This window comes from Ciona intestinalis, unplaced genomic scaffold, assembly GCF_000224145.3.
Source record: "Ciona intestinalis unplaced genomic scaffold, KH HT000189.1, whole genome shotgun sequence".
In the NCBI taxonomy this organism is placed as follows: domain Eukaryota; kingdom Metazoa; phylum Chordata; class Ascidiacea; order Phlebobranchia; family Cionidae; genus Ciona; species Ciona intestinalis.
This window is the reverse complement of record NW_004190510.1, coordinates 1-16,517: the sequence shown is the minus strand read 5'-3', so window position 1 is coordinate 16,517 and position 16,517 is coordinate 1. Positions and strand designations below refer to the sequence as shown.

Genomic DNA, 16,517 nt, shown 5'->3' with positions numbered 1-16,517 from the left:
ACCACCCTACTGTTCAGCTGTGACCCTCTCTCTTGTAGTTTAGTTTCATAATACTCAGTGAGCTCCTCCAAGGATTGCTCCTTCCCTTCATCAGCATCCTGAAGTTGCCTCTCATAATCTTCCTGCATCCGCTGGGACTTTGCTTGGAGCTCCTGGTACTTCTCATATTCCAACATCAACTTCTGGTTGTTGGTGGATTCTGTGAGAACAAAGAGACAATCAGCATATGTTGAGGGAAAATGGGACACACTTTGATTATATTTTCTCATCCCATTTGGTAGTAAACAAAGAACATTTAAAGTATTATAAAACCCTATTTTCACAACTTGTTAATTGTTTAAAACACCATCAAGATATTTAGATATTATGTGTTAAAGGTGTCCCGTCTTCCCCACCCTACTATTTGCTTGCTTTATGTGTGTAACTTGCTTTATGTGCATATACGATGTTGGGGTAATGGACCAACTAAAGCTCAAATCTCAGGTCCCATGGGGGCGCCTACATAGGACCTCACTTATGTAGAATATACATGGCAGAGTGCTTCACACTAGAAATCACCCACCTAGGTCCTGCATGTCCTTGGAATGCTTGTCCACAACCTCAGCCAATTCCTCTTCATGTTTTGCAACCTCTTTTTCTTTCTCTGTTTTCAAAACTTGGTTCTTTGTTTTTAAACTTTCCATTTCCTAATATAAGTGATCAGTTTAATACATTTACATCTATTATTGCCTACAGTATCAAAGTTAAAGCGTTCCACACTGTGGGATCTACCCACATAGAATATAATGTGCATATACAATGTTGGGGTAATGGGAAACTCTTGCCCAAATCTTGTGGCATGTCTTGTTTAATAGAAATTCATTGCTTTGACCACCTGAATAAATTTTTCGGTCAGTTCTTTTATCTTCTCATTATAATTCATATCTTTAAGCCTGAGTTGATATTCATTTTCCATCTTTAGTTCTTCTACTCTTGTTTTTAGCTCAGACATGCTTTGGTTCTGTAGAAATTACAGACAGTTAAATCGTGAAAATAACTTTTTTATCCTCTCGTGGCGGGGCAAAGACAGTCGTTATAACATGGATGTTCTGTTTCATACATCTCGTTCCCGCAAAAAATTGTGGCTACATACATGGTAACTCAAAAGCGGGCACGAGGTGTATGAAACAGTAAGTTACATTCATTTACTCATATACAATGTTAATATTCTACCTTTTCTTCCAGGTCTGACTTAGTGATTAGAATCTCCTCAGCGTACGGGACTTCCCGATCGTGTTTGACTCCTCGTCCTTCTTTATCCGAGACTCTCCAGATCATGAGACAAGCATCCTCCGATACAGTGATGAGGAATTGATCATCGTATGTGATTTTCATCTATTTAGGGGGTTGTGTTAGTTTCAGGTTATTGAGGGCATGTGTGCTAGATTGAAGGTATTACTTTAGGAACTAACCAGAAGAGCAAAAACATTGTATGTGATTTTCATCTGTTTGGGGGGTTGTGTTAATTTTTGGGTGAAAGAGATGACATGTGTGCTATATTTAACTATTTAAAAATTTAAATGGGTTTGTGTTTGTTTTCGGTTACAGGAAAAGAAGTTAACTCATAGTCAAATATGCTGACTCATAGCAAAGTGTGCTGACTTATGTTGAAATATTGTTAAATATACTGATAGTGGGGACTAAGGGTGTTAGGCCAACTGTTGTCTAAATTTCAGGTCTTATGCAGTGTCTCACTGTAGGGCCTCACCCATATAGAATAGAGCGTACATATACAATGTTGGGGGTAATGTGCCAACTCTGGCCCAAATTTCAGGTTTAATGCAGTGCCCACTGTAGGACCCCACCCATATGGAATAGAACACCTATACTAAAATATTGTTGAAACATGGTAACCCATGTAATATGCACACCAATATAGAATAGAACCCACCTCAAACACACACAACCTTACCTTAGTGATCTGCGATGCGTGCGCTTGATGTTCAGCCCACTCCCCTGAATCGGTGAGCGGGAATTTAATCGAGCGTAACGCACCACCTGAGGTGCCACAGAACAACATACGACCGCTGTGTGACATCACAATCTGGGTCAAAGTTGCACCACCAGAATCCACGGTTCGAAGAATCTGTTTCAAAGTATCTTTAGATTTTATAAAATGGGTTTGGATTTGTCTCTTTACTAAAGTTTAATAAAACATAACAGGGATGTATAGGGGTGAGATTGTAGTTTTGACTACAGAACAGTCCCTATATAAACATTAGTTATTCCATGTCGCCCATAGAAATCACAGCAAATGGGGCTAAATTGATCATAAACATAATATAAGATTAAGTCATAACAAAATCAACCAGCTTACTGTTATCCAAATTCCTTCAGGTAAATCAATTTATTTTCCAATACAACAAAATGTGACGTAAAATCAATTGCTTGACAAAGGATTTTTAGTGCTTTGGGATAAACATAACTTTAGGTAAATTTATTCTTTACCTGAGATTCGGTGATTTCTTTGATTGATTTATCGGAGCCAACAGCGTAGGTATGTTTGCCACTAGGTGACACTGTAACACCAGAATAAGCGCAAGATTTTAGAACGACTTCATTCACTCGTTTAGCTGCAGCTGCTGACCATTCATAAACAGCACCATCCATACCAGAGGAGATGAGCTTACTATCATCAGCGCTCCATGCTATGGCTCGCACCTGTGTTGTATAATGGTGGTTATAACTTGGTTGATCTTTGCGTGGCGGAAAAACAACAGTCGTTACAACATGAATGTTCTGTTTCATACACGTCATGCTCGCTTACAAGTTACCATGTATGTAACTTATTTACCCTCGCAAGGAGAAAAATCATAGTCGTTATAACACAGGGGTTTATACAACTTGCACCAGCAATTGCCGTTAGGTGTCTCACCGAAAGACACATACACCCACAATGGTATCGGTGACAAGCCTTGAACCCACTACCTCTGGGTTAGAGACAGGAGTGCTAACCACTTTGCCAAAACGCCGGACAGTGACTTTTTGCAGTTTAATTTTAATTAGATCCTACAACAGAACCAACTACATCAATACACAAGTTTCACCTTTCCATTATGTCCTTTCAAGTTGGAGACGTTCTCAAATGTAGTTGAAGAATATATTTGTATCACGTTGCCGTGTACAGCAGCAAATAAGTGGCCACCATTACTGAAGGAACACTGTGTGTGGAAGATATACAAGTTAACTGTGTGTTGGGAAAGGACAAGTCTAATAGAGATTAATAAAGTACATGTGTGGTATAAATTTATGTGCTAAATAGAGATGAATATGTTTTATCATCATTCCATTTTTAAAATGATATTTATGCTTATTCCTTCAAGCACAGAAATAAAGAATTTATAGATTATTTACAACTCTGTTACCAATACATGGTCCCCTATATCGGATATGAATATATCAGATCGAAATACTTTTCTATTCTATATGCGAGTAACAAGCTTTATTCAGACTGTTCAAAATTCCATTTTGCATCCCTGTTATATTTTACTTTCTTAATATTTTTAGTTTTAACAATTATTGTTTTACTCCCCAAATATGTTACCTCTTTACACCCCCTAATGGTGAGCTCTTTAAAGATGCGAATATCATCAATAAGGATATTCATCAAACGAAGCTTGTCGCTGAAGCCAACCAAGATGTAAAGTCCAGACGGATGAAGAGCGATGCTGTAAGCTTCTTCTTGGAACACTTTGTACAACTCCAAGGTGCTGTGGGGTGAAAGTTTGAATAAATAGATGCAACATGAAAGTTTGATATGCAGGGTTCAGGGCCCACTGCTGTGGGGGGAGGGGCAAGTTTGGATATACATGAATGTAAGTTTTTAACCCTGCCCGGTTTCAGAGACCTTGTTTTATATGTTTGACCATGGTGCTGTAAGGTGCCAGTTTGATAAATGGTTGAATGAATGTAACTTATTTTATCTTACAGTCTGTTTCATACACCTTGTGCCCCTTACAAGTTACCACATATGTAACTTGTTTATCCTCGCATGGCGGAGCAACGACAGTCGTTATAACACAGGTGTTATGTTTCATACACCAGGAACCCGCTTATCAGTTACCACGTATGTAACTTTGTGGGTATTTATTTTTCATTCTAAGAGTAACTAATTAACAACACTTTACAACTGTTCACTGGTTACAATTTTATACATTTGATGCACTATAGAAGCTCACCCATATATATACACATAGAAGCTCACCCATATATATATGTATAAGACCTCACCCACATAGATTAAACAGAGGCTAAACTTAAAATTGAACATACTTTGTCTCATAGTTCCATATCCTCACAGATTGATCCACAGAGCAAGTAGCAATGAGAGGTTTCCTGATACAAACATCTAAACCAGTGATGCCTCGACTGTGGAATGAATGAGTGAGTTGCTCAAACGACGCTTGCTCTCCTGGAATAGAAATAGTATTACAATTATGATAAAAGTATTATAAAAACTTTTGTGTGCAACAACCATACTTTTTATTTAACATTCTTTCCAATACTTTTTATCCATAGCGTGTTATAACAAGTGTTGTTTTGCTGTTGATTTTTCTTTGTTCGTTCTTTTGGACATAAAAAAAACAATTACCCACAAAGTTACATACGTGGTTGCTTGTAAGCGAGCACGAGGTGTATGAAACAGAACACCCGTTTTATAACAACTGTTGTTGCCTCGCCATGCAAGGATAAAATAAGTTACATTCATATTCATTTAGTTAATTAAAAAAACTGACTTTTGCAACCCCAACAAGTTCATTCAATACTCACCAATATCAGCAGATGAAAGTGCAATACAGTATAGTTGACTGTGGTCGGTTGCCGCCACCAATGTTTCTTCACTTGGACTCACAGTTAATGAGAGAATGGATTGGTTTTCTGCTTGGGTGGGGTCGGTACTGTGGGGGTCAGGGGGAATCTATGGGAGGTAAAAGGGAGTTAGTGGTTAGAATAAAGTATGTAAGTTTAGTGGCACAATATATTCTTTATGGGTGAGGTTCTACAGCAAGGCACAGGACCTGGGATTTAGGCCAGAGTTGGGACATTGACCGAACATTGTATATGCACATTATATTGTTTATGGGTAAGGTCTTACAGTGAGGCACGGCATGGGACCAGGAATTCAGGCCAAAGTAGGTCCATTGCCAACAGTATAGTATTTATCAACTTAATTATCATTTATAGTCCAGCCATCAATAACATGATATATTGAAACCTTCACAATCCTTGTCTTTCTATAGAAATCTTTTTCATCAGTTTTCTCGAACAGATGAACCGTCCCTGCCCCACCAGCGCATGCGAACCCCTTCGAATGTGCGACCACTGATGTGATCTGACACGCACCAAGGCCACTACCTGAAGAGCTCATCGTGTCCTCCGGGATCATGCTCACACTTGCTCTAGAAGGAGATAACAAGGTTTCAATACGTAACTTCATATGAGTGAGGTCCTACAGTGAGGCATGTCATGGGACCTGGGATTTATGCCAAAGTTGGCCCATTACCCCAACATATATGCACATTCTATTCTATATGGGTGAGGTCCTACAGTGAGGCATGCCATGGGATTTAGGCCAGTTGGCCCATTATGCCAATTGAATAGTTATAAAAATACTTCTTCTTGTTAAAAACAATAAATGTATGTGCTGTATAAAGAATAGCGTATCATGTAATTTTTTAGGTAACACTAACTTTTAAATAATGACTTTAATTTGTCTCTTAGGTCATGGTAAGAAAGAGCGAAAAAAACATAGTCCAAAGGCTGGAAGTTTTAACCAAACACAAAATAACTAAATGCACTTAGCTTACCTCACACTGTTGGTATCAGCAATAGAACCAGCAGGTAGAGCTGCGTGGAACTCTGACTTAAGCTCCCCGTTTTCAAACAACAACAATCGCCCCGTATCCGTGCCAACCACTACGCGCTCATCCGAAACCTAAGTATGTTATTTCCATGTTAATAAATAAAAAAGTGACTATGTATGTCTTGTGCACAAGAATTAAACTGTATCCATTAACTTGGGTGTATGTGTCACGGGCAAGGCACTTAACATCCACAAAGGTATATTTGATGTAACTCGTGAGCGAGCACGAGGTGTATGATACAAAACACTTGTGTTTTAACGACCGCTGTTTTCCACCACAGGAGAATAAATGAGTTACATTTAATCATTCTCACCCATGCATGAGAAAGATAGTTTTGCAAATCCATTTTCTGGAACCCGAATTGTTTCAGATTTCCTTCAGCGTATCGAAAAAGTTTAAAGATGTGATTCCCAATGACGCAGATCTGGGTATTGTCTTGGGGATTGAAACTAACCTGTTTGGAGAAGCAATTCATGGTTAATGATAAGGTATTACCAGTAACATATTAAGTATAAAGGTACTGGTATTAGTTTTTGATTTCATCTGTACATGATGGCTGTTATGATATCACAGTGCTGCATATTTTCGTCCTATTTTTTTGGAAACAATATTATCCTTATTTTTATCATCGAAACAAGATAGGAATTAAGTGTTGAACCATGGGTATGGTTAAATCTAGACGAGTTAACTTTCACCTGGTACACTGGTTGGCCTGACTGGTTAGTTGTCTTCATAGTTGCCATAATCTTCGACTTCTCCCAAGCCCAATATACCAACATCCATTCAGGACGACTTCCTTGTGCGATCAGATATTTAGAGTCGGGCGAGAAAGCTAAACTAACAAACTCATTCGTTTGAAGATCTGGTGCACTGAGTGTCTGTGTGGGAATTGATTGTAAGTGAATACGAATAACATACATTATGGACTGTATGTAAGTTTTATCATACTATTTTCTTGTTGCAAGTGATTAATATACATTACTGGGCATTGATTGTCTTTTGTGCTGTGTATGTGGATTGAACGTTAAGTTTTATTAAATTACCTTTCTTATTGCAACTACATAATCTAAATTGAATTTTCAGGTAGGTAACCGGAGCACTGAATATCTTCCCCAATAATAAATATAAATGACAATAGCACTAATCAAATATTACATTAGGCCTGGTAGGAAGAGCACTACAAAAGCCTTATAGGAAATGCGATCTTTTAAAATTATACGCAACTAAATTATAAAGGATTTGAAAACTTTGAAAATAAAACTCTGTGGAAAACAGTAGTGAAAATATATTTCAGTAATTACAAACCTTTCGTTTTTTAGACTGGTCATGTAGCATGTCATAGATGGTAACCGTTGGCTTGTCACCTTTTTCAGCCACAGCAACGTATCTTCTATTGGGACTCAATGCGATTGCTGTCATTCCTGGAAACAATATGTGTAGATTAGTTTATTTGAGCAATATGGTGTATTATGAGTAACTCTTCACACCCATAATACATTGGTCATTTGTGTTGGTTCTAACCACAAAATACTATGAATCCTAACGGTAACGTTTTTAAATTGGGTGAGATCCTTATCTTAAAACACCATGTTTCTTCTTTTTTACACATTACCTCAACTCAGCACACTTTAAAACCAGGTTTTTATTCAAACTTGCATCACTTTAGCTAAACTATAAAAACAATCTTCCACTAATTTCTTTTTACACTGAAGACTTTACCTTTTTATTCGCTGTATAAACACCTCTGCGCAATAGTAACTTAAATCACATAAAACACCAAATTCTCACCAACCTTGTGACTTATCTGAACCAGGAATAAACCTTTGTTGCTTCTGGTCAATATTGAAACGAACCACTTGGTTCCCAGATGGGAAAACTATGGTTTGTTCTTCCAAGTATCCAATGTTTCCACTAATGTGAGGTCTGAGACCAAACAAGTGGTGCGACTGTGCCACAGCAATTGCCATGTTGGTTGGTTGCTTTACTTTAAACCCCTGTTATTAATGTATCTGCTTCTAAGAGTACCTGTAATGTAAAAAAAATAGCTGCATGCATAAAAGAGGCATATAGCCAAACTGATGTTGATTTAATAAAGAGTAAATAATTAAGCTTTGACGGCGATAACTCGGTATCTATACTTAGTTATAGACAATACTAATATACCAGAATTAACTTCTACGCAGTACTTAAACGTGAGCCCAATTTGATATAAAAACATCCTAACTACTCAAAACTGAATCTTCAAATTTTAATTTGGAAATCTAAGCTTACCTACTGTTGCTATGGTGACAAACAGCGCCACCGTACGACAAGTTTTTTAACACGTCAAAAATCAAGCATAATTTAAAATATAGACAAACAGGTTCATACAAATTTTAGAATTGATTTTTAATGGAATGGGTAGTGTAACTATAATAAGCACATCAGTTTGTTGAAAATGTAGTCCCCGTGCTTAATTCCATTTAATCTTTTGTTGTGAGGGCGCTCGAGTTCGTTGCTAGCACGCTATAAATATGGAAGCAATTTGTTTTACATGTTGGTTTTAGGTTTTTAGTTCGATTCGTTTTTTTTTATTCTGTTTGTCCAAAATGCCGACAACATTTCAGAAGAAACTTTATTCTACTTCAGAGCCTCGGCTGTGGGATTCTACCATTGGACGTGGTAAGAACATTTATAGTAGAGTGGGGGTAGATGGGACACCTTTACCACATAATATCCAAATATCCTGATTGCGTTTTAAACAATTAACAACGATCTATGGAAGTCGTGAGCATACGGTTTTATAATTCTTTGAATGTTCTTTGTTTACTACTAAATGGGACGAGAAAATAGAATGAAAATTTCCCATGCTACTAGTACTATATAAGGTGTTCTTCAACATTACCTATAAATTATAATTACATTTTTTATATCTTAAAAATCCTGTTTTACTGATTTGTGCTTTTTACTTTGATTCCAGTTGACAGCGGTCAAATGGATGAAAGGTTTTCAGTGTTTCCCATCACAGAAGAAGAAGAAACACAGGAACGAACTTCAAGGCAAGATTCTGGGAGCAAGAAAAAGAAGAAAAAAACGTGCATCACTGCTAATGTGACAAACTGCAAATATGATTTGGGTAAAAACTATCTTAAATATGAAGAAAATATTACAATATATATATACATATATATGACTATTTTATATTTTTATCTATTCTCTGGCCTAAATTCAAGATCTCTTGACATGGCTCATTGTAGGACCTCATTCATATAGAATAGAATAACTGTCACCTAAAATACTTGGATCTGTGAAAAGCTATGTACGGCATGTTGTGTCTGAGATGAAAGCCAGAGTTAGAATTTAAATATATAAAAATATAAATTTTAAATTATATTATGTGTTGCTGTAATACTTAATTGAGATTCATGATACCACAGTTCGAAGCAGTCTCGAAGCGGTCAACATTTTCATTTTAAAAGAAGAGTCAATTTCGCTACAAGCTGCATATTTATTCTGGTTTGATTCCGTTGTGCCGATGGAGAAGTTTCAAGAGATGAAGGCTTACCAAAGAATCAACCATTTCCCAAGCATGGGGGAAATTTGTAGGAAGGATTATTTGGCAAGGAATATGGCAAAGTAAGATTATATGTTGTGTTGATGTTGCTACCAGGCTGATGCAATACTTGTAATTGTTTGGCTAAAATAACAGTAACTTAATTCTGGTTTTGTTTTGCCATTTTACAAAACATCAAAGTATTTTTATTTTAGCCATCCAAAAAAGTCACCCATAATGTTACATACATGGTAACTAGTAAGTGAGAACCAGGTGTATAAAACAGAACACCCGTGGTATAATGAATGCGATGATAAACAAATACATTCATTCATACATGGTGACTTGTAAGCAGACTTGAGGTGTATGAAACAAAACACCTGTGTTATAACGAATGTTGTTTTGTGAGGATAAATAAGATGTGTAGATAAATAAGTTGCATTCTTATATTATCAATACCTTGCTTTATATATTTTGTCATTCGTCCAGAATGCATCGAGCTCGTCCCACTGAGTTTAACTTCGTTCCACGTTCATGGATTCTTCCATCAGAATATAACTTGTTACAAGTATATGCTCAAGACTGTAGAAAGAAAAAGAGAAAGTTTCCAACTTTCATTCAAAAACCTGCGAATGGAGCAATGGGGAATGGGTGGGTGGTTGTGTGCTGTAGATGTGATTACTGGTTATATGTATATTGGTATGGCTGCAGTTGCTTCAATGTGGACATGGGAGTGGCAACCATAGATAAGTCACTCAAGTTCCCACCCACAAAGATATAAAGGACCAAACCAACCAAAAGTTATGTCTACTTATCCACACGCTGTAGTAGCTTCAGCAACTCGACTGTGGACATGGGAGTGGCAACAATGGATAAGTCATTCAAGTTTCCACCCATGAGGATATATATGACCAAGCCAACCAAAAGTCAAGCCTGCTTATCCACACACTGCAATAGCTTCAGCAACTTGACTGTCGACATGGGAGTGGCAACCATGGATAAGTCACTCAAGTCCCCCCCAGAGGGTATAAATGACCAAACCAACCAAAAGTCATGTCTACTTATCCACACGCTGTAGTAGCTTCAGCAACTCGACTGTGGACATGGGAGTGGCAACAATGGATAAGTCATTCAAGTTTCCACCCACGAGGGTATATATGACCAAACCAACCAAAAGTCAAGCCTGCTTATCCACACACTGCAATAGCTTCAGCAACTTGACTGTCGACATGGGAGTGGCAACCATGGATAAGTCACTCAAGTTTCCACCCACAGAGGGTATAAATGACCAAACCAACCAAAAGTCATGCCTGCTTATCCACACACTGCAATAGCTTCAGCAACACGACTGTGGGCATGGGAGTGGCAACCATGGATAAGTCACTCAAGATCCCATCCCCAAAGATATAAATGACCAAACGAACCAAAAGTCATGTCTACTTATCCACACACTGCAATAGCTTCAGCAGATCAACCACAAGGAAATAAATTAATAGGATATTTTTTTTTTTTCAGAATCCAGTTATTTCGAAATGCTGAAAAAATCCAGCCATGTGAACAGACCATAGTACAGGAATACTTGGACAAGCCATTGTTACTAGATGGGTATAAGATTGACTTGAGATTGTATTGCCTTGTAACCCACTGTGACCCACTGCGTGCTTTCTTATATAAGGACGGGTTGGTGAGATTAAGTACGGAGAAGTACGTCAACCCAACTGAACAAAATATGGTAAGTAGGTTTTATTTTAACCGGTGAGGTTCTACCGTGTAGCACACCATGGGAACTGAGATTTAGGCCAGAGTTGCCCATTACCCCAACATTGTATATGCACATTCTATTCTATATGGGTGAGGTCCTACACTATGGCATGTCATAGGACCTGGGATTTAGGCCGGAGTTTGCGCATTACCCTGACACCCAGGGTGCAACAACCCACTAGGGCAAAGCATGTTAGGGAACCTAGGATTTAAATCTGAACTGACCCATAACCCCAATGCATATAAATTTTGTCAGTTTAAACATGGATTTGTACATGTGTATTTATAAAGGTTAAATAAGTTTATGTTTGTGCTGTGTGGTAAAGGTCTTTCTTTCAAGATTTTACTCCAGACAAAACAACATGTTTGTCACTTCATTGTGACATCATAATACTTGATACACATCATTAGAATAACTATTGTTTATAATTACCTTGGATGTAATATTATCTCTATGAATGAAGTGAAACAATAGAAAGTATTCCAACGCACCAGAACAGGTGGTTAAGCTTTGTCGATCTTTTTATATAAATTACAATGTGTACTGAATATAAAACTTATTATTTATCTTCATTCAGTGTTTTTGTTTTGTATAATTTCATCAAACTTGTCTTCTTTGAAAAGGGGAAGCACTTTAGATAGCAATTAGGTGAAATTTTACCCTAACACCTATATTTACAGATAACATATAAACCATTATCCATTTTTCACAGGACCAAATGTTCATGCATCTTACTAACTACTCAGTGAACAAACAAAACGAGAAATTTGAACGTCATTCAGATTATGATCGTGGTAGCAAAAGAAGCATCAAGTCTTTGCTGATTTATCTCAAAAACTCCGGCTATGATACTGCCACCTTGTGGAGGAACATTTGTGTAAGTTGAAACTTTCATTATGATGTCACTAACCTCATTGTCAAGTTGAATGGGCTATTGAAATGTAACAATGACATGACAGAGGTCAAGTTGTCTGAAGGAGCGTTTTAAAACAATGAAAGTAGTTTTAGTTCATTCAATGTTATTCTGTTGCTATTTTGATATTTTTGTCTTTTTGTTTTTTGGATTTGGTGGTTAGAACACATGCCTTGACAATGGACACACATAGTGTATATTTATTTTATACTCACTCTCAAGTTATAACATTGATGTCTTTTTATACACCAAACACACAAATAGTGTAATAATCTGTACAACCCATCAGTGACCACTGGGTTGGTCAATCACGTTCAAGTATGCTGTCAAGGATCCTTTTACTGAATATTATAGTTGATTTATTGACTTTATTTATATTTATTACTTGTGGTGCAGTCGGCTACTTCTGGTCAAAATCATATATATACTGACATGGCCTGATCGATACTAATATGCACAAAGTTAGCAATACTGAGAATGTCTCCTTGGGTAAGACACTTAACAGTAAGTGCTTCAATCCAGTGGTCACTAATGGGTTGTCCAAATTTGCGGCCACGCAGAAAAACAATCACTCACAAAGTTACATACGTGGTAACTTGTAAGTGGGCCAAGGTGTATGAAACAGAACAATCGTGTTGAAAAAAAATTGCTTCAACCCAGTGGTCACTAATAGGTTGTCCAAAGTGCAGTTAATTTTGTGTTTTATATACCTACCCCTTACCACACAGGACTTGGTGGTGAAGACACTTATAGTGGTGAGTCCACATATTCTTCATTCATATCGAATGTGTAGACCTGGACAAGCACCCCATTCCGACAGTGTGTGTTTTGAAAGTAAGTTACCTAGGGAGATTTTGAACCAAGAGCCTACTTATTGTATATGAATCAGTAGAAAAATAAATATAACTATGTATTCATTTTGATGACAATTACAAAGTAATTCGATGCAAAACTTCCATAAAACTTGAAAGTGGGTTATTAAAGCTATTTAGTTCTTACTATTTTTCTTGTCAATTATGAGGAACTAAAACTTTTATTGAACATTAAAAGTGAGCTTTGGTAAGATGGTCATTGTATTTATTGTCCCATTTTTAACAGAGAAATTTTACAGACTCCTATAACTGTGTCCTGACTCTAAAATAGCGTTGTTATTTGTTTAAAAACACGATTAGAAAACATGGTATATTATGGGTTTTACTGGTTTCCGTCTAACCCCACAGTATTATAAACTGATTATTTTACATTTTCATGTAATAATATGCAACAAATTTCCTTCAGTTCTTGGTTTTGACATTTTTTTGGATCGGAAACTGAAGCCTTGGTTGTTGGAAGTGAACAGGTAATTGATATACATAAGGTAAATAAAAATACTATTTATCTCTTTATCTTGAAAACAAAGAATCAAATGTTTAAAAAATATAAAAAGTTTGCTTATTGCTTATAACCTGTACAACTAAAATTGCAGATTAATTTTTCTAGTCTTACAGATTAGCTTATATCAACTGTAGAGAGGTTTAAATTATCGAAACTTTATTTATTCCCAGAGCCCCAAGTTTTGGGGGAGATGAAAAGATTGACCGCGATATAAAAGGGGGCGTGATCAGGGACGCGCTACGATTGGTCAATATCAGGTAGTGTCACAATTAGCATTGTTTAGTCATGTATAGGATTATTTTATAAAATCCTAATTTTATAGGTTTAGCAGCCACAGTTTTATTCAATAATTTTTACTAGTAGTGTTTTAATAACTGTCTTTTGCTGCTGATTTCATTATTTGATCTTTGCTATCGTATTTGAAGGAATAATAACATTTATGTTTCACTTATGTATTGATAATGTATAAGAGGCAAATTAACCATTTGTGTGGGGCAATAATGGGCATATACATTATTTTATTTATAACCTTTATCGGGTTTTTCTAATTCTACAAACTTTTCTGTTTTAATAAACCTTTGGCCATTGTATTCAAAGAGATAAATAGTTGTGGTTATATTTTCTATAATTTTTGCTGCGATTCATTTGTTTCAAACAAAATCATGTTTTGTTTCATTTCTTTTAGGGCTAGCGATAAAAAGAGAAATCTGGCCAATCAGAAAGCAGAAGCCCAGCGACGCCTCCTTCGTCCCAGCCAATCACGGTTAAGCACGGGTAACCTGTCAACGTCCGCACAGCGCCGATTCATCATTAATCGGCGAAAGGAAGAGCTGGTAAATATGCTGATTCGTTTTAAATAGCTGAGTCAAGTCCAACCAATTGTATGAAAAAATAAAAAGATATCGACTTTCCCTAAATGGCATCGCCAGTTTCTTATTTGAATAAAATTTGAGCCTAGAATTTGATTTAAAAATCTACATACTTGGTAACTCGTTAGCCGGAACAAGTTGTATTAAACAGAACACCCGTGTCATAACATTCCTCGCTGCCGGCCATGCGAGGATAATTAAGTTACTTAATTTGTAAGCCGGAACGAGGTGTATAAAACAGAACACCTGTGTTATAACGACTGTCGTTGTCTCGCAACGTGACGATATATTAAACTTATGTTTTATTCCACAGAAGGAGAAGTTAGGTTGGGTTCGTAAAGAAGCAGCGCGTGAAGAATATGAAGATGCGAATCTTGGAGGTTACGCGAGGATATTTCCGTGTCATGATCGGACACAACGTGAAAGGTGACTCAGCGTATTATTATTGGCCAAAATAAGGTATACTGAGGATGTATTGCTGTATATATGGGTGAGGCCTTTAGTGAGAAGACCTCAGATATAGGGGTATTACTTGGTCAAGACATTGCTTCAACCCAGTGGTCACTAATGGGCTGTAACACTCTGGGTGCTGGAGTAATAGCCAACTCTGTCTAAATCTCAGGTTGCACGGCGTGCTTGCTGTTTGACCTCACTCATATACAATAGAATGTGAGTATACAATGTTGTGGTATTGGGCCAACTCTAATTTAAATTTAAACAGGACAAGCTAAAATCACTCGCGTAAAATAGACCTGTGTCTGGAACATAGACTAACATTTATTTTAAGATACATAAAAGTTAGGGAACCATTACTAACAAAGTTTAAACACCCCCAGATACACCAGCCTACTAAGCGATGCTTTTCAACTATTTCTTCAATCCAAATCAGCTCCATTCCAGAAGAACATAATCGACCATTATCGAGCTCATAATGTACGCATTATTGCATCATAATAATTGTTGTATTTAAATGCAAATATTATGTTTTAAATAATTTATGACAATACATAGGTTCAATGCTTGGTTTCTAGCATTGTGGTTTCATAAATAGAGAAACTTGCGATGTAACCAAAGGGTACTGAGTTCGGATCTCAATACTGCTACCGTTGTGGGTGTATGTGTCCTTTCGTAAGAGACTTAGGACAATTGCTTCAACCCAGTGGCCATAAACCTGTTGTCCAAATTGTCAGCCATGCAGAAAAACAATCACCCATAAAGTTACACGAGTTATAACTAGTAAGCGGGCACAAGTTGTATGAAACAAATTATAAAATTATTCCTTGTGACATCACACATTATGACATCACACAATATAACATCACACAATATAAATTCACCATAATGACATCACAGGAAGACGAAATACTTGACTTGATTGAGCAATGTGAGGCAGAGGAAGGGATCCCGCCAACCAAGTCCAAACCTTTATCTAGCATGCCCCTACTAACCCCCCCTCCTAGATCATCTTCAAGGAGGTATTCCGATCAATCTTCCTCTTCTTCCTCTTCATCGGATGTGAGTTGTTTTATATGGTTGTATTGTATATGACGACTGTCGATACATAAGTTACATACGTGGTAACTCATAAGGTGTATGAGACAGAACACCCGTGTTACGACTGTCTATCCCCGTCATGCGAGGATAAATAAATTACATTTATTCAACTATTATAGCTACCTATTAACCATAGAAACCATATTAACCGCAGAGTGAGGAAGCCACTTACATCTCACCGAGGTTTAAACTTTCTCCTGAAGCTGAAAGAGCTGCTTACTTGGTAAGTTTGTATATCTATGTGTGTTGTTGAATATACTTGTGTCTTTGTAATGTTACTTTGTATTGATTGTATTTATCCTCGCATGGCGGGGCAACGACAGTGGTTATAACACGGGTGTTCTGTTTCATACACCTCGTGCCTGCTTACAAGTTACCACGTATGTAACTTATTTATCCTTGCATGGTGGGCAACGACAGTCGTTATACCATGGGTGTTCTGTTTCATACACCTTCTGCATAGTTGCGATATACTACCCACAAAGTTGCATACGTCATAACTTGTAAGCTGGCACAAGGTGTATGAACACCCGTGTTATAACAACTGACATTTTTCGGCCACGCGAGGATAAAGCAAGTTACATTCATTTATTCATTCATTCTCCCCAGG

At 37.1% G+C, this 16,517-nt stretch overlaps 2 protein-coding genes across 2 annotated transcripts; one reads left to right on the top strand and one right to left on the bottom strand.

Annotated features, from left to right (window-relative positions):
* Positions 1-18: 18 nt before the first annotated feature.
* Positions 19-7,997, bottom strand: LOC100178196 (cilia- and flagella-associated protein 57; the record flags this gene model as incomplete). The annotated part of the gene is given in 16 exon segments (XM_018816449.2): positions 19-199; positions 563-686; positions 875-1,000; positions 1,213-1,374; positions 1,952-2,125; positions 2,488-2,700; positions 3,087-3,200; positions 3,584-3,749; positions 4,312-4,450; positions 4,810-4,957; positions 5,255-5,438; positions 5,847-5,974; positions 6,217-6,357; positions 6,599-6,781; positions 7,209-7,324; positions 7,696-7,997. Coding segments are annotated over 16 exon segments (2,474 nt in total), but the record flags the coding sequence as incomplete, so codon positions are not given.
* Positions 7,998-8,410: 413 nt separating this feature from the next.
* Positions 8,411-16,175, top strand: LOC100180570 (tubulin polyglutamylase TTLL7-like). The gene is made up of 14 exons (XM_002121922.4): positions 8,411-8,564; positions 8,863-9,018; positions 9,320-9,518; positions 9,925-10,086; positions 10,951-11,167; positions 11,910-12,074; positions 12,839-12,944; positions 13,389-13,449; positions 13,655-13,741; positions 14,170-14,317; positions 14,667-14,779; positions 15,190-15,286; positions 15,707-15,868; positions 16,062-16,175. The coding sequence occupies exons 1-14, from the start codon at positions 8,492-8,494 to the stop codon at positions 16,158-16,160; spliced, it is 1,845 nt and encodes a 614-aa protein (XP_002121958.3). The 5' UTR covers positions 8,411-8,491; the 3' UTR covers positions 16,161-16,175.
* The last annotated feature ends 342 nt before the right edge of the window (positions 16,176-16,517 follow it).